Genomic DNA, 21,144 nt, shown 5'->3' on the forward strand with positions numbered 1-21,144 from the left:
TTTGGTGCCAAACATTCAAAGCAGAATTGCAGGCTTTTTCAAGGCTCGCTTTAAGAAGTCGTCACTGTAAATTAAAACTGTTAGTTTTATTAATAAAGCAGCATAGATTTTATATAGATACAGCTATAGGTAAATACATCTGATTTCTTATATAAAGAGAGGAGAGGCTAGCTGTGTGTCTGCATATGTGTCCATTTAGGAGCTGTGGGATTAATGGGTATTGAAGCATTTGCAAAGATTCAGCCCCATATCCAGCATGAAGACAGTGATCGCGCAGCACTCCGTTTCTGTCCCTTCTGCTCCCCAGCGTTGGTGCTTAGGCCCGGCGGACCGCGGGTTGTTGCCACCACCGATGGCGATGCCTCCGTGCTATTGGGGGTTCCCCCGTTTCTCCAGAGGAGTCCCTAATCAGTTGCGGGTACGTTTGCTGGTGATTCCACATCTGTCAGTTGTTTTGGTGGATGGGAAAAGCCTAACCTGCTATCTTCAGTGTCTTTAATAGTGTTGCTGAAATACAAAGTATTTTATGAGGTATGCTGTTGAGTAAAAATGATAATTTTAATAATAATGCTATCAAGTAACCTGTCTTGTATGCATGTATATATCTATGTATGTATAGGCAGTTTGCCCTCTTCTTATGTCTAATGTTCCATATGTGTTAGATGCTGAGCATGTTAATATGTAGTGGTTCTGTTATACAATGGGAGGTTTATCTTTTTTTATAGACTTAAATAATACAGAGATTGTGCCTTCTCTGTGCACATGAAATACTGAAAACCTTTTCATCCATCTACTGGGCCTGAACATTTAAGTTCTTTCAGCTGGAAATGCAAGATCTAGTCAGGCTACAGAAGCATATATAAACAATGTTCACAAATTTCAGCAGAGTTTAAGTGAATCTCAGCATCGTTTGGACTGATCTTTTGGCTTATTTGGAAGATAACAATAAAACCCAAGATTGAATTCTCTACCTGATTCGGTTGCTTATTGATTGAATCCTTTTAGACTCCTCTCTAATTTAACAGTGTATTTTTATTAAAGCCAAGCATACAAACATCAATTATCCAAGCTGCATCTAATTTCCTTCAACATTTTTTTTTTCCTTTTTCTGCCAATGGATTAGAAGTCCTGATTAGAATTCAGCTTGAAAGCTGAAAAGCAGATCCTTAAATGAGAATGTCTGCATTAGGAATTAAAATACCTGTACCGGACATAAAATCCTCCTCTTTATCTCTAATAATGTAAATACCCTTGGTTAAGTTGATCTGTCACATGCCTGGTGCAACGTCCCTGAATTAGGAGCATGTTATTAGAAAGGGCGGAACAGTGTCTGTGTTTGTCCTGCTGATAGAATATGTCACTAGTATATTTTAACATCAAAGTGCTTTGCATAGATAACTGCTTACCATAAGGGTTACTGTGATAAGGGCTCTATTTTTACTTTATGTGTTTTTACCTCCTAACACCAAGAGCGTTTACCTGTGCACAAGCAGCAAGGAGCAAGATACAGAAGGATCCTTCAAAGGTTTTACTGTTGGTAGCATCTACAGACTTAAAGATTTTTGTAACAACGCAAAGGTTAAATAAGTAATTGCAATGGCATCACCAACTTAATATCCAGAAAAACCTAGACTGGTAAAAGCATACATCTAGCATGTCATTAGAGTGTTGGTCCATTGTCTAAAGTGTAAGAAAGAGTTAGGAAATCAATTAAATTGTATGTCTTGATTCGACTGGATTATTAATTTCCTTCTGGTATACCTAGTGTGCTCTGCCTGTGGTGAGGAAGCCATATCATGAGCCATACGCAGGCTGTATGAACTGGAGTAACTGGTGTCTTGTGTGCTGAACCATGGTACCTGATTTCAGAGGGAGAAATTTGGATATTGGTTCTTTTAAAGGGAGGTTTTTATTAATTTTTGCTTTATTTATATACCTGTAGAGACATTTTGTGCTTTGAAAATGCACACAAGAATTCTGTTTATATATCGGGACACTCAGCAGAATGAGCAAATCTTGACTGGATGACTCCGCTGCAGATAGTGAGAGGAGACAAGGGGCAGGCGCAGGCAGCTTCCTAGCACATCAGCACTGCGAGAGCAGGTGAAAGAGTTGGTGTCTAACAAGCTTGAGAGGAGAAAATGGGGCCATGTCCTGTATGGTCAGATGGGAACTGTTCTGGCCACTTTGGGGTGGCATCACGAGAAGTCTTGGAGCTGGGAGCAGCAGCAGGTGATGAGAGAGGTGTCAAGGAGGAGTCCCATTGCTATCGCCGTTTTCTGACTGTTCTGCTAGTACTGAAGTTCTATACTGCGATGTAAACGCAGCATATGTTTACAGTAGGGGATGCTTTTGCAGTCTAGGATACTGCTGAAGGATATTGGTGAGCTGCTTTCATGTGAGAAGCAAAGTATGTGTTGAGATTGTTTTCTTTTTATTGCTGCGTTGCGGATGGCAGTGTTACTAACAGTGGTGAGCTTCCAATCTGTGTGTGACTGCACGTCACCGGAGTCAATTGTCATGTTTTGCCTGCAGAGAAATATTAAACCTGGTTGTGCAGAGCTATAAACGTGCGTGACTGCAGGGTATTTTCTTGGTGCTGGTATGAGTCTGGGTACCTGGAAGTGGGCAAAGTGAATCTGTTCATCTTGGGCAATGACTTAAGCATAATTGTGGTTGACATCATGCACAAGTGAAATCCAGTGATATTTCATTCCTTCAAGCTCAATCCCCTCTATCTTGCCTTCTTTTGAGTCATCGTGATTCTGGCAAAGCTTGTTTGTGACACCCAGTGAAGCTTACTGCAGAGTACCCCAAATGTTGTGGATTAGCCCCACTATGGAATGAGAAACAGCATAGCTGCATCTGTATGGGGTCCCCCTTGTCTTAATAAGCCATGGTGGGAAGGTTGGTGTATGAACTTGGGTTCGATATTATACTACCTTGCCAAGTGGAAAGAAACCATATTAATTTCCTTTATGTATTAATGTCTTCTATGTTGTGAAGGGTAATTTAATTGTGAATCAGGCACAGGAATTTCAGTTTCCAGAAACTGATGAATAACAGGTTTTCGAGGTTATCAGTTAATCTGTTGTAATGAATGCTCTTCATTACATGCCTCTCCTTGTTAATTAGAAGGGATTTTTACTCCTCTTTATCAAGTCGGGGCAAGTATATTACCTTTTCCTCTGTACTGCTTATGATAAAGTGCATGTCCAGATTGTTTTTTCAAGTGTTCGTGTGAGTATCTCATTGCATGTGCATATGTACATTTATACACTGTGTTTTCTGAACTCCAATCTCTGATGATTTTATTCAATAAATTTAAAAAAAAATCAACATATAGATTGTTTAATCTCTTTTTTATTTATACTTATCAGGAGAAATTCCCCTTTTCTGCGTAGTAAGTTTTTAATGACATTAATTGTGATGCCAATTTAGACCAAGGCAATTAATGGCAGCTGCAGACTAACAAAAACAATAGACTCAGAATCAAATTCTCCGAGTACAGAGGTGAAGCTTGTACCTTCCATAAATGAGAACCTACCTGACAGAAGGGAATTTGTACCCTGGTTTGGATCTTTTACCTGTGTTTATTTAGAAAACAAAGCCAAAACAAAACACAAAAAACCCTACCTGTTTCCTCTTCCATTTCTTTCCTACAGGTTGAAGCAATACTTGTAAACATTTTTGGTGGGATCGTGAACTGTGCCATTATAGCCAATGGTATTACCAAAGCCTGCCGAGAGCTTGAGCTGAAAGTGCCTCTGGTGGTCAGACTGGAAGGTGAGTGCTGATGGTTCAGACAAAAATCATCCCTCGGGTGCACAGTAATCCACTTCGGCTTTCTTCGATCTCTAAGCGCTGACAGATTAGTCCCACACAATAAGAATATGTCAAATTCTTCATCCGTAGCATGACTTGAAGTCAATAAACTCTTTCCTTACATACTTCTGTACCCCACGTCCCTGGTGGTACTTGAAGCAATGAAGTTTTGCAATGAAAGCATTATGGCTTTGCTTGTAAGATTTGCAATGCAAATAGAAATGATTTTTATGCAAGTTTCTGTTTACTGGAAGGTATTTCTCTTTCAAATGATTTTTTTCTTCTTTACTGAATGCAATTCCATTATTGCTAAACCTGCAGCAACATACAGTTTTCTTAAATTTACTCCAATATCATAATTAGAAGAAAGATGTTAAAAACCGTGTGAGAGAGAGATTACTATAACATGTTCTTCTGCCCAAATATCCAGCCCAGGTAAAATCCATTAAAAAACAGAAGATTTGGCAATGTAAGGAAATTTGGGTTTTTTAAGTACATCCAGCATTGCTCAATTGGAAACAAAATAGAGAGGTGAGGAAGAGCACCACTCCTTAGCAGTTACTGGCTTTAATATGATGGCAGTGTGTATGGAGTTCTATCTGTCAGCTCTGAAGAAGGAAGGGAGATTCTTCTTTTGCCATTGAATGAAAAAGTGCTTTTGTTGAAATCAGCACAACTCTGGTAAACTTAAAACATTTCTTTTTTCTTAAGTAGGTTTGGAAAATAGAGGTTTTTCTGGTTTGTTTTGGTGGTGGGTTTTTTTTTTTTAACAGTCTGTTCCTCAAAAACATCAATATTCCTTTTTGGGTGTGTGCAAAGAGCAGAAAATGTCCTATTGCTCAGCATTGGTGGTGAAAGGAGGAAATGCATCTTGTTGTGTACCTGAGATATAAAATAAGGAGGTGTTTTTTTAGTACTATGATAGAGGAAGGAGAGGAAAAAAGTTCCAAATACACCAGACTTTTTCCTTTTCAAGAAATAAAGTCACCAGGAGTCTTGAAGATGCAGATTACTCATGAAGCCCTTTGATTAGGGGGATGCTTGTTTTGCCTTTCATCAGAAAGCAGGGTTTTCCCATCCCTCACGCGACGTTACACGTGATACGTAGTTCACTTCAGGGGAGACCACAGCCTGTGACGTGCAATTTTGTCCTTTAAAAGTGCTGCTGTGGTTCAAACGCTTAAAAGAGTGCATTCGTGGTTTAACATGGGTGGACTTTTGCTGTGGCAAGTGCAGGAAAATATAAATACTCTAAAATGGGTTTTAGAAATAAATTGTGAAAATTTTCTTTAAACACCTTAAGAGACTAAGTAGATAGTTTAATATGGATGAAGGAGAGACTGATGAATGTTGGTTAGAAACAGGAAAGTTTCATAATATAAAATCTCATTGTTCAGCAGCTCTAGGCAATGTTTAGCTTTTTGTCAGAGCAAAAAAAGCTTTTCCTGTCTGTCATAGCTGGGAAAAAGTTTATCTGCCAGATCTGCAAGACCCCTCATCTAATGTAGCTCTTACTTTTTAAGTGAAGATATTGGAAAAAACATTAGTTTTCCTTATGAACAAGATAGTTGCAAGTTGTTTCTATTGCAATATTTGAAACCGGTATAAGAGAAGCAAGAAAATCAACTTGCTTGTTTTAAACTGCAAGTCTGCGAGGTCTGCCGCTGCGTTTGCTTGACCTTTCTCCAGTACTTTCAATACTTCCATGGTCGTACGCAAGTAAGGGTGAATTTTTTCTGTAACGTGACTTCTGGGACATTGCAAGAGGCAAAGCAGTCGCTGGGCTGAATGAGGAGAGGCCCGGCGCTACTGCATGGCGGAGTGTGTCTGGAAGAGGTGGAGTGGAGCGGGGTGCTTCTGCCTGGGGGTTGCACAAAGCGCTGCAGAGGTGGCCGCGTGGTGCCTCACTCCTGTGCCTGCAGCCTTTGAGGGTCGTGTGCTGCTTCATTCACGGAGGCTGAAGCTGAATCTGCGGGACATTGAACACAGATTTTACTGCAAAGATCTTTTATCGATCATCTTCCTGTGATTCCTCGCTCTTTATTAGGTTTGTAATAATGCTTCTAGACTAGTTGTTGAATCCAGAGATGGCAATACTGCATTTTCCTTGGGAAACTCTGTCCTGGTATAATATGCAAAAGTAAGAGTTTGCTCTAATATTTACCTCAAAAGTTTTCTAATTTCTACTCTTATTCTTAGCGTTACCCACTAATTCATCCTAAATGAAGAGTTATGATGTACAGCAGCCTTCAGATGTTGTACTTAGAAACTGTTAGCTTGTAGCTCCTGCCTTCTCTGCCTCCTTAATTACCCAACCAAGCAAAATATATATATATATATTTGGTTCTTTTAATCTTTCCTCAGAAATCAGTCCCTTTGGATCCTTAGTCATCTTCGTTGTTGTTCTTTGAACTCACACCGGGTTATCTAAACATATAAGGATTTTGAATTATTAATGAGTCGTGTGGGAGTAGTAAGGCTGCCCAAGACTTTTTAAAACATCACTGATAACATTTTACACTTCAAAAGGAGAAAAAGGGACAAGTACTTTTTTGGATTTCCATTTTGAACATTTTTCCAACGAAAGATTCATGATTATTCCCATAAATCTAACAGATTTGTGACCTGCACTTTAAAGACTCTTTGCCTGCATGCACTGTATTACAAGTGTCTTGATGACTAGAGTTTTAATCAGTCAAATCTGTCTTGATTTAGCAGGATTCTGTGGACGAATCTTTGTTCTCAGTTGTGTAATAATTACAAGCTGTTTTGCCAGTGGATAAAGAAAGGATTACTCTCCTTTTTGAAAATGGTAACTTTATAATTACATGTATTTACTTGCCTTATCAGTAAAGAACTCACCAGCTGAGATGCAGGATTATTGTTGTTTGAAAGGCTCACGGACAAATGGAGAAACTACATATTCCAAATTTTATCTTCTCCAAAAGTAGAAAACTAACTTCTGCTGGTTTTATGCAGCGTTTTTTCCCCTTTAATGTACTTCAGTTGCGTTTTGTGAAAACTAACTAGGAGTGCTGAATGGAAACCAAACCTTGTTTCTCATTTATGTAGCTCAGAGTTGGATGAAAAGAGGAAAGAATAAAAAAGAACTGTGAATTAGATGTCCGCTTCCTATGTTGGAAATTTCACATTCTTTGTCTTTCCACAAATGAATTCTCTGCTTCTGTGGTCACAGGACAAGAAGAATTGGGAGGAATTAGAACTACTTAATATATTGAAACACAGCTGGAAGTAAATTGGCTTTTATTTGAATGTCTGAATCCAAAATTTCCTATTATATTTTCAGCCATGTGATTCAAGACTTTCTGTGTTCTTTAGAATCTAATGATTTTTTTAATATATTCAGGAATCTTTTACACACAAGTGAAATTTTGCTCCAATTTGTGTATCTTGCTCAAAAATATGGTGTAGTATGTATGCCTGTGATTTTTAGTATCCCAAATTGCCTATCAAGAGAGAATAACGGGGTATTGCGAAGTCACATTTAGAACTTCATTCATATCAGTCTCTTCAGGCATCTTGGGTTTAAACATTTGGCACAAATTTAAATGTGCTTGAGTCTTTCCCAGTTCGGACATAAACATGGGGCAGAGGAAAAGATTAAAATATTCTTTGGGAAGAGTTTAGCATAGAAAAGGGCAAATGGTGTGGACAAAATTGAAAGGGTTTAATTGTCTCTTATAAGTAGACGGTGAAAATTGGTTTATTCTTGACTGCAGAACCGACAGCTGCGAGAAGTGTAAACCACCAAAACTTCATAGGTTCCCCAGCCAAAGGTCATTAATTAAACCTTATGACTAGCCAAACCTCAAATCAAATGTTGACTGAAGGTTAGCTAGTGATGAGCTTCAACCCTTGTCCCTTATTCTCCCCTACCTCTGTCTTTGTGACCTGAGAGGCTGTGAGTTTCCAGCTTGTGGGCTAGCAGAAGTGACATAACCTGCATCCATGCCGGGGAGGGGGAAATTTGGCTGTTAATGCGCTCAGCCGTGTAGGAGTATCAAAGCTGAACCATTGCTATCGATAATGTAACATGGCCGCGATGAGTTACATCAATAGTATTTTCAGACCTACTGCATATTGTGAAATATTTCATCTGCAGAATGTTTTGGGTAGATCAGATTTTTTTTTTTTTACATTAGTCTTCTATTTCTTAGGATATACCAAGTGTATATAACTATGTCTTCTTCCCTTATATCTTATTTACCTGAAAAGCTAGAAGTGGCATTGCAGAGTCTTGCATCCTTTCCAGCCAGTAGCATTAAACAGTGGCAATTTAGGCAGTTCCTAATGGTTTTATGACAGCGCAAGTGAATAAACGAACATTATCGAAATCCTGTTGGAGTACGGTTGGGGGTGTTTTATTTGTTTGTTTTCAGTCTGCCTATGCAGTCCTCTTGACTCATTTGTAACAATGGGTGCTAGTATAATCTTCCAATTTATAGAAACATGCTTAGAGAGAATATTTATTACTAGGATTTTTAGGTAATGAGTTGAATAGATTTACTTTGCTAGTGAAAGCAGAGATTTCAGAGCAATAAAAGGGTAAATGTGAGCGGTTGCATGTACATAGACAGAGGGGTTGTTTCAGAAGGAGGATATTTAGATTAAAAAGCCTGAAAATATATGCTGATGAAATTACATCTTTCCTATTTTTCCATGGAGTGTCATTGACAGTAATATGTATTGGAAGGAAAAAAACTCTTTTTCTCATTAGAAAAAGATTCCCTTAATAGAGTCCAGTGGGGAAAAATAAATAAATAAAGTGCCCGTAGCCTTCATTCCTGTGAATTTTCACCATTTCTCAGTTGGCTACAGTGTAGGTGAAGGGCAGGTTATTTTGATAGCCTGTGTATGGGATTCTGTTTACAGTTCTCTGACACCATCCAGTGGCAGGAGGTTAATGTTAGAATAGTGGAACTATTTATTTGTTTGTTTTATCATCTACTGCAATAAGATGATACCCTTTCTAGATTCTTAAATGTTTCCAGTGTTTTTGGAATGTTTAATTTTAAAACTCTTACCTCTGCTTTCAGCAGGATCTCATTATAATTTCCATATTCTCCATATCTCTAAAATACTTATCACAACGGGATAAAAAGCTATCATTAAAAAAAAAAAGAAAAGAACATTACAGCAAAGGAAATCCTTGCTGAAAAATAAGTTTAGTTGCATGGCCTGCCTCTAAAACGGTATTTTATTTAATAAATACAGAGTGTACCCTTACTCTTTTGACTGCAGTGGGATTTTTTTCAGCTTTCATATTTTCATTTGTCTGCATAAACTCCCCCCTCCCTTCTCAGTGGACTGTGTTTTGTATTGATTTTGTAATGCATGTTAGACAAGCGGTGTGTAGAGCAATCAATGCAGTGCAGAATAGATCCAACGTATTGTTCCCACACTGACCTGTTAGTAAATTAATATTGGCCACTTAGTGAAGAGCAAAAGTTAGTTTTAAATACTATGTGGCTGTCACAAACTGCATAATATTTTTCTCTGTGGGAAAATTTCCAGGAAAAATTTTCACTCTTTCTATTTTTTTCTCCTCACAACACTTTGTCTTCTAGAATCCTATTTGAGAGATCAGTACAATCTCGACTGTTTTAAATGCTCGTCACACCTGTAGCTAAATAATAGATAAAACTTTGAAGACTTGATGGGAATCGCTATACAAATATGAGGAACTTAGCAGAGTAGAGAACCTTCGTAATGCCTTCTGACCTCCCTGTACAGGTCTGTGCTGGCAAGTAGCAGCTTCCACATTACGTTATATAGGACGGTTGACAAAAATGGCACATTATGCTCTTTTTTGCCCATAACGTTCTTTTCTTCTGTAGGAAAAGTCCTGTACGGTTCTGGATGTTACTATGCAACCAAATCCCTCTTCTGTCAGATATTTCAGATGTCTTTGACCTTCCTACACAAGTCCTACAGTGTGTCCTCTGCATATCGATGGGAAGCGTGAACTCTTCTGCCGGTGCTTTTGAACAGCTCGCAGATGGGGTCCCAGGTCCCTCTTCCAGACACCTGCCTCTCCCGTGGCAGAGTGCTGGGCCCGCTGCGACGGAGACGTCTTTGGTCTCGTTCAGTGCTGGGAGCGGGAGTCCTGACTTGAGCACGCTGAAGAAACAGGCTTTTGAATTTCTCTACTTCTGCTGTACCATTTCAGACGTTTTATAAAGTCTGCCAAAGAAACCAAAACCACTCTTTAAAATGAGCATTCTGGAGGTTGGACCGTAAAGAGTACGCTTCTTGCTCGGTTAATAATTAAGGGTATAATTAGTGTATAGCTCCAAATATAATTAAAATTCATGTTGCTAGGTCTAGAAATTACAAAGTAATCAAACATTTTGACGTGGCAAATGAACGAGGAACTTGATGTGGAGGACGGAGGGTAGAAATGATCCTAAAGAGGATCAGCTCGGGGTCTCGTGCTTGTGGCTAGTGCGTGATCCCGAAGTGTGGATTCCACTTCCTCCGTCGGATATCTGACTCCAAGTTCTTCTGCGGTGCAGAGCGTATCAGTGATCAAACCTGTTGCGTGGCTTTGCTGGAGGAAGCTCTGGAGAATTCAGATTTTCTGATTGTTTTCCAAAAAGAATGAGCTAGAGTGAATGCGAAGGCAATGCACTTGTCTCTTAAACAAGTGTGAACGTGGGGAAAACATACTGTCCTGAAATATCTTTTTTAATTTTGGATTTTTTTTCCTTTACTATGCATGTAGTCTGACTGAATTTGAGCTTTTTACATGCAAAGTGGAGCTCTTGTACTCTATAGCTGTACAGTCTCCTTGGATGTGGGATAATTTAGTGCAGCAGCAGAGGAGGGAACGGTGTCATGCTGAATGCTTCAGAGCTCTCGATGTTCCCCTTTTTTAGCAGAAATGCAAAAAAGCGTCTTCAAGAGCAGCTCAAAACCGGTTAGATTTTCAGGATTACCCAAATCTTTGTCTTTCAATAGCCCATTTTGCAGGTTTCTGTTAACGCGGGTGAATTTTAGTGACTGTTGATTCACTGGCTGCTGATTAGCTGTAGCTGATTGTTGGTAATAAATGTGTTAAATCCTCCGAGGGTTTTGAAGGCCTGATACGTGGTCCGTTATCCACTGTTCTTGCTGGATGGCCCTACTGACTCTGGTGGACGTTGGATTGACCCTCTAATCTTCACAAAGCCCCTCTTGTGGATGCAAGTGCTATTGTCAGATTGCATTGTCTGTCAAAATTGTCCCTGGAATGAAGAGTTCCTTCTTTTCAGCTCAAGCCAAACCACTCACTGAATCTGTTGTTAAACTGAAATGATGTATAGTTTGAAGCACTAGCTGCTTCTATAAAGATTTAACAGAAGATGCTCATTTATTTATTAATATTAATTACTAATTATAGTCAGTGTTCTTTTTTAGGAACGAATGTTCATGAAGCCCAGCGCATCCTGAATGAAAGTGGACTCCCCATCACGTCTGCAAATGACCTTGAAGATGCAGCAAAGAAGGCGGTGGCTTGTGTGGCCAAAAAATAACAACTTGAAGATTATTCTCATGGAAAATGTGTGTGTTTCACAAGACATCATTCCTGTTGTTGTTTCGGAGAGGATTAGTGGAGTTTTTCTAAGGAGTCATCAGTGCTGGTGGACTTAATTTGTGATACATGGCAAACTCAGGCCATAGGCTCGCAAGCTAGGCTTCAGAAATTTTGCGGCTACTTTCTTGAAAAGCTTGTCTGTCTTCATCTAATTTTGGTAATTTTGTTACTCAGAATTGTAATACTTCATAAAGCTCTTTTTCTGCTTTCCTTTCAAAATCATCACTGATAAAATCATGATAAGATACAATAGGTAATAATTGACTTCTATCAACAGGATTATTCTTTAATCAAACACGTGTAGTTCACCTATTTCACAGTATTTTCTTTCATTTTTTTTATATTGTAAAGAGTCGGCAAACTAATAATGGGTTTATATTTTTATGGACTTTTTCAATAATGTACAAAATTGTGCTTACAATATCTATTTTTATTCAAATGAATAATGTTCATTTTCTTTTTTAGAAATCACACGTTTTGCCTTAAGATTATTTTATTCTGTAGATGCCAAAGTATACCTCACAATAGGAAAAGGGACTGGTTGGTAGTGTAAGGACCTTCCATTCTTATGCTGCGTTTATAAGCCAGCAAAATGTGATTAATTTTATTTTCTAGTTTTTGGAAATGAAGTGCAGTATTTCTAGGTGTAACAGTGCCGTACAGAGGGCTCTAGGAGGATGTGTCTGCCAGTAAGAAAATGGCTGCTAACTTCTTAAAAGAACCTCTTTCATAAGTATGTCACTGCTGTGAGGTTTTAAAACAAGACGAGAACCTGAAGCACTACTCTGTCAGGAGCATGGAGTATTCTTCAATTGACTTATCTTCCAAAACCCACTTCTGATTTATTGGGAATAAAACACAAATGAACTTTTTGTGTGTTTGATCAATCGAAGTATTTGATTTCTCAGACATCAGTAAAAATATGTACAAGAAAAAAAAAAGTAAGTTTCAGAACTCAGATGTTGACTGAGATTTATTTTGATTATAGATGCTTTTGTAACAGTCAAAATTCGAGCTGTTAGTTACACAGATCATTCATTCAGGGAACAGAAGACAATACCAAATGGCTTGTGTAACTAAAAATCTCAGTACAAACCTCACTCAGCCCAGAAATGATATGCTGAAAATCATCAATAAATTTGAACAGTGAACAAATGAGTAGTTATTATGATTTGGTCTTGTAAATGGGCAGAGAGGTAAAAATTTGTTGGATCAATTCTTAATTGTGATTTTTGAGCATCTCTAATCAATACCATGTTCTATTTAGAAAAATGTAAATAAATTTTTCGTGACATTTCCATTAAAACTGTTACATTCAAAATAAATTATCTGCACTAAACTCTGGTTCTTGACACTAATAATACAGATAGGTTGCTATCATCAGTTACTGTAGATTTTTTCTTCTCCATTCCTTTCTCTACATAATGCTCAAGGAAAAAAATGTATGACTGTTAGAATAGCAATAAATATGCCACTGGGTATGTACTTATTGACTGAATGAAGGAGAAGGGTATCGTTAGCAGTTCTCGTGAAGGTGCATAGAAGCACGCTGCTTTGAAGGAAGAAATGTTTACCTCGCCACAATAAATAAAAAAGTCACTGTCTATTTTATGTGTTTTAATACTGGAAATAGAAGCATTCTGTGGAAGAACTGTTTATGCAACGCTGTCACACACTGTGTATCTAACTTCTGGTCTCAAAACCATTTCGCTGTGTGTGTACATGATTATTATTCTGGAAAGATCAACACTATGTACACTGTTTCGTCAAATAAATGTAAAAATGAACCTATTTAATGACTTTGTCCTTTCTGTGAAATAGAAAATTCTTTAATTTGTCTTTTGTATTCTGTGTTCTTCCATTCAGCATTTTGTTACAGGCGGGTGAAATCAAACGCATAGGAATTTCGTTTCAATCGGGTAATTTCGGTATACTCATATATAGATCCTTTTTATCTAAAGAAGTAAATCTTTTTGTCTCTCTATATATCTTTTCTTATACGTAGGCTAATGACAGTACATACAAGTTTTATTCCTCTTTAGCCATATACAGAATAGAACAGTCTAACTTTTAATTTTCAGATGTCATACGGAAAATTTCACAAGCTCTGGGTTGGTATGTTTGAACGTTTGGGTTTCACTTGCGCCGAGGCACCGTCGGCTCTCTGTAGCCGGAGGCTCTCTTCCCATCTTCAGCTTGGCGCAGCGTTGTGGGCCGGTTCGTTTTTATTCCGTGGGTTATTTCTCTGTATATGGAAACGTGTAAAGTTAGTTTTGGTCTCCCTTGGAAAGGCGTTTTAGTTACATTTCGTGTGATTTTTAGCGGTTATAAATTGCAAGTAAAGGCAACGCCTAGAAGAGATGTTCTTGCCCGTGCTCAAGCATGCCGAGTCGCAACCTGGCGAGAGCGCGGCGCGGCGGCTGCCTACGCCGTCGCTCCGCTCCGGCCAGCCTCTGCAGCTTAAACCCCAAAGGCACATACGTGAGGCGTGCCCCTCCTGCAGAAGCGGGTAAGTTCCATTTAATCCCCGTTGTGGAAGTTTTAAGTGGGATTTACTTAGCCTTTAAATCTTGCCATTTCAGCCTGTATTAATAAAGCTCTGTAGGATTGGGTCTTTCGAAGGGAAAATGGGGAAACTGCTCGTGCTGACACGGTGTTACATCTTTAACAAGATACCTTTAAATTCTCACAGGGGAAGTACAACAGCTGGGAGTTCTGGAGTAACGTCCTTAACGTGCATTTACTACCCTGTTTGTCAGGCCTGTTCTTCCCTACGTCCGGAAAAGCAGCCGGTATCACGCAAAACCGCTGAGACCGGAACAGCGCGTCGGTGCAGCTCGGTCACCAGATGAGATCCCCAGCAGGGCCGTGCCTTCGCGGCGGAATCCGCTTCCCCAGTCAAGCTGCGCCTTGCCCTCCAAGGTGAGCCTTGCCTGGTGAGCTGGGGCGTTTTCCGACCTGAGCACCTACAGTAACCTCCGGTTACTACGTCTCGGGCTGGCCCAGGTGGTTGTCTTGTGCTGGGTACTGCGTAGTACTGGCTGCGTGTGCTGAGAGCGGCCCGAAAGGTGGGTCTGCGCAGCCTGGCTGGTCTGGAAGCGCCGGGAAGCCTGTGTGCACGGGGCTGGGTGCTGGCAAAACCGTGCCTGTGGAAACGGCTGTCAGCGTAGTTACAGAAATCCCAAAGCCTCCTAGGCTTAGTGCTGTATTACGTGACATGTAAAATGCTACTCCTAGATGCTGCTGTAAGCCTCTAACGGATTGTGAGATTTTGTGCCTTGTTTTTCTTGTTGCTGACTTTCAGAAAATCGGAGGGGTTTTTTTAAGTCAAGGTCAGCTCTAGCAAGGGGGAAGTGGGGGAAAACAGATCATTGCACCTTTTGATTTATCATCTCGGGTTCTTTCCCCTTCGTCTACTAAACTTCATCTTTCCTCTTTCCCCGTGTCTCCACTCGCATAGCTCGCTCCCTGTGCCTCCTCACTACTTCCATCCATAAGACGGCACAGAGTCCACACGCGGTGGGTTTTGCTAGGCTTGCGTGCTTGGGCTGGAGCTGGGTGCGTTGTGTGAGCACCCAGCCGCCCGCCTGGGAGCGGGGTGTGCTCTGGCATCGGCGACCAGGTGCAGCTGGGGTACGCCAGCCCGAAAGTCGTCCCGCGCCGCTTCCCTACCTGTCCACGGCCATCCAGGGAGGTGAAGACCTCAACCTCCTGCGTTCTGCGCTCCTCTACGACAGGAATAAACGCAGGAGCAGAAATGGGCTGAGGAGCAGTTTGATTTGATTCAGGAGTGTTGGGCTCTGAAACGGGGCTGTGTGTCGGAAAAGCTGTAGACAATTATGTTCGTAAGCGATGAGAGAGGAGTGAAAAGCATGGGAAAGCTTGAAATGCATGTAAAGGGCTGTTTCAAAGAGAGAAGAAATACTCTTCTTCAAGGAGAAATAGTCTTCCTCGAGCCCAGTGTGGACAGGACAAGCAGTGAGGTGCTTTGACTGGTAAGCGACATTTAGGTCAAACTTACAGGCATGAGGTGAGCCGTGGAACGGGCTGTGAAATCATCAGTGGGTGTTTCTGAGCGTTAGATGAGCGTCTGTCAGGGATAGCTTAAGAAGAGTTGATTTTTGCCGCAGGGCAGAGGGATGGATGAGATGACCTTCCAGCCTCATTCGATAGGATTTAATGCTTGTTGGTAAGGTTTTGTTTTGTTATTTCCCTCTTAACTTGTAGGTGCAGGGAGGAAAAAGGAGGACAGATCTGGTGGATTCTTGAAAGGAACTGGTTTTAATTTAGTCACCAAGAATGATCTGCAGCTGCCAGGGAAATGAAGAGCAGATTATGCAAACTCAAGACTTTCCCTAACAATGGGAACACTGTTATTGCAATGCATAAAAGGCTGAGCAGAGAATTAGGGGTATCTATCAACTTTAATATGTTTAATTTAAAAAGGAACAGGTTGCACGAACCATTTTTTTTCTACTTAATGAGGCCCATTCATAAGTAGGATAACAGGATTTGCCTGTCACCCAGAGGAAATCACGGTATGTGTATTTGTACTTTGGTGCAAAACTTGTGTTGATCGCAGTGATTTAAAACTTTTTCCAGCCCAGCTGCAGTCAGTTTGATGTCAGGATCCTTTCATCCGGAGACAGATGCACCCTTGGTAGAATCCTGAACACGTCTGTGTCTTTGTTCAGCCTCACAAAGTGCCAGCTAAAGATCAAAAATAAAAGTATGCAGGGATTATTACCTGTTATTCCTCAGAGATAACTAATATGAGATAAGAGTTGACTTAACCCAAGACCTGGTAGCCCCCTCCTGCCGACTGCAGAAGGATCTTTAGAGTGGATATGTGAATTTGGCCTTTTGCATTTCCCTGTTCCGCCCATGTTTGTGGGTGCTGAGTTGTGTAGGGTCAGTAGTAGCAGAGTATTGCGTAGCATATGATGCTCCCCATTTCTTGGGGCCGTTCCTTTTCTGTAGGGCTTAGAGCATTGAAGAGGAAAAAGGTTTTCTGCGTGCCTGGGATCTCGGTGCCAGGCTGGAGACAGGACTCGCCTCCATTCTGGTGCATGGAAAAACGCAGGCCGCTTCCGACGAACTACCCCTTCCACGTGCTGTTTACGTAAGAACTAAGTGGCCTTGATGGGCAGACAGAGGGCAAAAAAACTGGAGGGAAGCCACAAGACTGGATGGGGATGGCAGGTGGCTCCTCACTGGGCCTCAGGGAAAGGACTGCCCCACATCTTCTGTATCTCACACTGCTTGCATGGAAGAAGCTCCATAGCAGAGTTGTGATGGTTTCCCACCTCTGCCCTCCTTGTGTCCTTGGAGTACTCCCACATCATCAAGAAGGAGAAAGCAAGAGCAGTGCTCCGAGGACAGTATTTCCTTCTCCCATCATTCTGGAACCAGAGATGCATCAGTCTGGACCTCCTTGTGTCTGCATAGATGGGGAAATATCCTGGACCTCAATTCCCAATTAAATCCAGGCTAATTTGTAATGAAATCTCCCAGGGATAGGCAAGCCTGGAGAGAAGGAAGCAACTGACAGAAATAGGTTGTTCCACAAATTAAGTGCTGTTGGGATGTGCAGCATGATGGGGTTTGGAAACTGGGTCCTTTGTATTTAGCAGAGCAACTCTTCTAAACGGGTGCATGCATACAAGCAGGCCATCGTCAAAGAGGTGACAGTGACAAAGTACTGGTAAGTGAATCTGGGAAAGGAGGGCTCAGAGAGATCAAGTGTAAGAGTTTTTGCATTTCTCTAGATACAGAGATGGGAAAATGAGAAATTTGATCTTTCTATTATAATCGACATAAAGAATTACAGGGCAGCAAAAGGCCACGCAGCTAAACAAAGCTGTTCCCTTTAAGTTTATTTCAAATGTCTCTGTGTCCTTCAAGACTTTCTTTCTGTAATTGCATGTGGCAGCCTCTTTACAGCTAGATACCGATTGCTGCTCTCCAGCCACTCCAAAACAGAAATAAAAATAACAGGCAAGAAAGGGCATTGCAGCAAGTACTTAGCAGAGACGTTTCTCCTTTGTTTCACAGATGGGTCAGTAGAGGGGTTTAGAAAATGCTATTTTGTTCACAAGCAGTGCTCTGTTTGGCTCCGTGACCGAACACTGGCCAATACTCAGTAGCTCAGTCCCCATAACAACTCTCCCTTTTGCTTCCACTAAAAGACTTTACCCTGCAAGGCAGCACAGTTCAGGAAATAAATGGTATTTGGTGCCCTGCCTTACCTGGGCTGCTTCCTTAGCAAAACTGACCTTGCGCCCCAGCTGTGTGGGACCAGAGGCTGCGTTCAAAGGATATTGGCCGGAGTGTTGTGTTAATCTCCTACAGCTGTAATATCCCGGCCCGTGGGGGAGCCAGGCTTATGCAAACAGACAACCTGCAGCTTTGGAGGGACTCGTGCTGCGTTTCAATAGGAGAGCAGCAGCGCTGCCATTGAACATCAAACGGCTCGTCCTCCCTCTGCCACCAAGCAGTGGGTGAGATGGGCTTTGCATAGCGAACGCAGACCAGCGTGGGTCCTGCCCTTTTGCACCCCTCTGCCACGTACAGACAAGCTCAAACTTTAGTATGAAGGTGTAAATCCTTTCTTTATCATTAGAGGATATCGGGCCTAAAATCCCCTGCTCCAGCATAGGTCGTTAGGATGTGCTCGACTCGCCTCTCAAAAGGGTGCCAGGGAAGCTGGATGGTGTTGGCAGCTCTCTGCAGGGAGCTCCTGGAGATGTTTGGGCAAGCAGAGTTGTGAACTCGCCCTCTTTTTTTTCCTCACACTGAGGTTGATGGGGTGCTTTTCTCGCTGTCCCTTTTGGTTTTCCATTTTCTGAGGGGAACTGTGGAAAGAAGGGTTCTTCAGGAATTCTGACTAGCGTTCCTAGGAGCACTCCTGACTGGTGTCAACAGAAATTGCTAGGGCTGGCCCAAGGAAACCAGTATTAATAGGTAGTCAGACAAATTCCCAATATTCTTCTTTGACCCTCTTAACCTGTCCATTCACTGAAGTTCAGCTTCAGATTAGCGCTGCTCAGCCTAAACCCTGGGTTCCTGAGGTACTAGAAAGCCTTTAGTGCCAGCAGCTTTTTCTACTGTTTTCCCAAGTGCTTTTCCCATATTGTACATCAGGAGGAATACCAGTTCACATGTGGAGATGTTAATCCACTTTGAGTTGTGCTCTAAATGACTATGTGCAAAACACAGGGAAAATGAAGCAATACGTTATTTTGCATTTAATGTTCCATAACTATTGTCTTGTAGCCCCGGTAAAATGTTTGACATAACACACCTCCACAGCTTGTCCGCTGAACATCTGGTAATCAGTCCTTAAATTCGCTTCAGAGAATACTCAGAGTAGAAAGTAAATTTTCTCAGACAGGCAGGATGTCACTTGCAAGAGAATGAATCTTTTTTCCATTATCACCATGATGGGTGCAGGATACTGCTGCTCTCATGCCGACGTCGAGAATGCCAAGTGCTTCCTCATCAATACAAAACTTCTGAGGACAATGGCAGATTAGTGTCAGTTCTCCATGTGTACAGCTCAGCGTTATGGCTTCAATCCTATTGATTTCCTTAACATTATCCATCTATTGATTTTTCCACTATCCTCTGGATTATACCCATTGTAGAAATTGCTGCTCACAAGTCTAAAGAATTCTTGCTGTCATGGTCCATCCGCTGCAGCCAGCCTGTTCTTGCATGACAGCTACATTGGCTTTTCTAGTTGGGAAATTCCCATCTCCATCCTCCTGAGGCTGCGCTTTGAAAACAGCTTGCTTTCAGAAGACACAGAGGGCTCTGCCAGAGCTGTGCCTCCTACTAACAATTGATTTCCAGGTTTCATCATTAAGCTTGAGCTTTTTCACATCACAGCTCGAGTTCTTCCCCAGTTGTTTCCAGATCTTGCAAAGATCTGAAAATGCAGCAACAGCAGCAGAAGCAAAGCCCTCGTTTGCAGCCTGTACGGCAGGACTTTTATGTACGGTCCCTTTTGTTCTGCTATCTGTTGCTGGTGTAACAGAACCACCCACACGCTGTGTTCAGCCCTCATCTATGACGGGTATTAAAAGTGAGTAATTCAGAAAGTGCCTGTGTCACTCCCAGCCTTCAGGACCAGCTGTGTGTCATCCCTAGCTCGGTGTACGTGGTTCACAATGAAACATTAATTTGGCAACTCAAGAGCAGGCGCTACTTCAATGGTTTGCAGTAACTCCCTTTCCTCTCCTAGCACAGCAGTACCATGTCTGCTCTAACACTGGGGAGAGGTGGCTGAGACCTATCGTGTCTGTAAATCTCTCCTATTCCAGTGAAGTTCAGCTGCCCCTAAACTGGAAATGTGCTCACCGGGTCTTTCTGCCTGGTATTTTTACAGGATGGGTGATGGAGACACTGGAAAGATGCCTTTTGAAGGTGTCCTCTGGTTGCATGTCTCAAATCCAGTCACTGTGGAATACCTCCGCTGTAGAAAACCGATGTTAAAATTGATGTGCATTATTGAATGGACATAACGTGCCTTTCAGCTGTGGAGGGCAGACAGCGGAGTTTACTCTAAACACGCTGTTAATACACCAAAGACATTCTGGGTAAATATTAGCTAAGTCCTGACATGTTTGCAGCTCTCCATCAGGGGCAGCAATGGAGTTGTTAATGGGACTACTTGAAGGTTTTTGTGACCTACACAGACAGGTAAAACACAATTTGGTGTATTTGCTGATTGGAAACGTTTCTCTGAAAGAAAGCTCTTACCAGAAATTTTGATTCTTGGTAAAGTGAAAATTTTGAAGTGTGAAAATTTGGCCAACATTTATATTTGTTCACAACTGAACTGTCAGAACTGATTTTTTGAGCCAAAGGGTCCCTGGAAGACTCCTGCATTTCCTTGTAGTATACGTAAATGCAATATCGTGATGAAAACTTTAATGGGTAGGATTTTTCCACCACCCTTTCCCCCTTCAATTTTCAATCAATTCTTTGTATTTCCCCAGAAAGAACAAAAGATACCAGATTGGTAAAAATAAAACAACTTTTGGATAAAATCCTACTTGTTATTTAGGCACAGTAAATACATCTGCAACGGGCTCCTGTTTCATTTCTCAGGCCTGAGCTACGGGTGGGAGCGCGGGGTGAAGGCTGCCCTCGCAGCCGGAGCGGCCCTGGGGTTTCTGTTCCGCCGGCCGTGGGGGGACTCTGCGGTGGGAGCAGCTGCTGCGGCCCCTCGGCTCCCATCCTGTCCCTGCCTCTCCAGGCTGGCTGGATGCCAGCAATTAGAAAGTAAATTGAGAGAAGCTTGAACAAACGCGTCTCTTCCCCATTCCTTCTGCTCTGTTTAATACTCGATCCCCGGCAGAATTCTTCACAAGGGATTTTGCACCGCTTTACTGTTTGCTCAGTGTCTGGAGTTGAAGCAGGTGTCTCAGCAGGGCAGGGCTGTTTGGGGACCAGAGGGACTCACTCTTCTTGCTGTTTGCTCTGCGGCTTCATCCTCCCGGGCAGCCCCTGTTTTTGCAGAAGCTGGGATGTCATCTGGTTGCACAGGCATGTCCAGGTCCCGGAGCTGGTGCATTTACCGAAGCCAGCGTGGTGCCTGCAGTGGTTTTGGTGTTGTATAGGACATGGATATGTGAGAGCAGGTAGCACTGTCAGTTATTTCTGTGCTTTTCCCTTATATGAGTTTAAAAATAAAATCTGTCACTATTGATAGACTG

General features: G+C 41.7%; 1 protein-coding gene across 1 annotated transcript in view; it reads left to right on the forward strand.

The window, feature by feature from the left end:
• SUCLG2 (succinate-CoA ligase, GDP-forming, beta subunit) overlaps positions 1-11,674 on the forward strand; it is a gene marked incomplete at its 5' end in the record, with an annotated part of 105,576 nt that extends 93,902 nt beyond the window's left edge. Inside the window, 2 exons of the mRNA XM_010288596.1 lie at positions 3,666-3,786; positions 11,245-11,674. Of these exons, the coding sequence (XP_010286898.1) occupies positions 3,666-3,786; positions 11,245-11,360 (237 nt within the window). The remainder of the gene's footprint in view (positions 1-3,665; positions 3,787-11,244) is intronic.
• Positions 11,675-21,144: the final 9,470 nt, after the last annotated feature.

This window comes from Phaethon lepturus, unplaced genomic scaffold, assembly GCF_000687285.1.
Source record: "Phaethon lepturus isolate BGI_N335 unplaced genomic scaffold, ASM68728v1 scaffold11896, whole genome shotgun sequence".
Lineage (NCBI taxonomy): Eukaryota > Metazoa > Chordata > Aves > Phaethontiformes > Phaethontidae > Phaethon > Phaethon lepturus.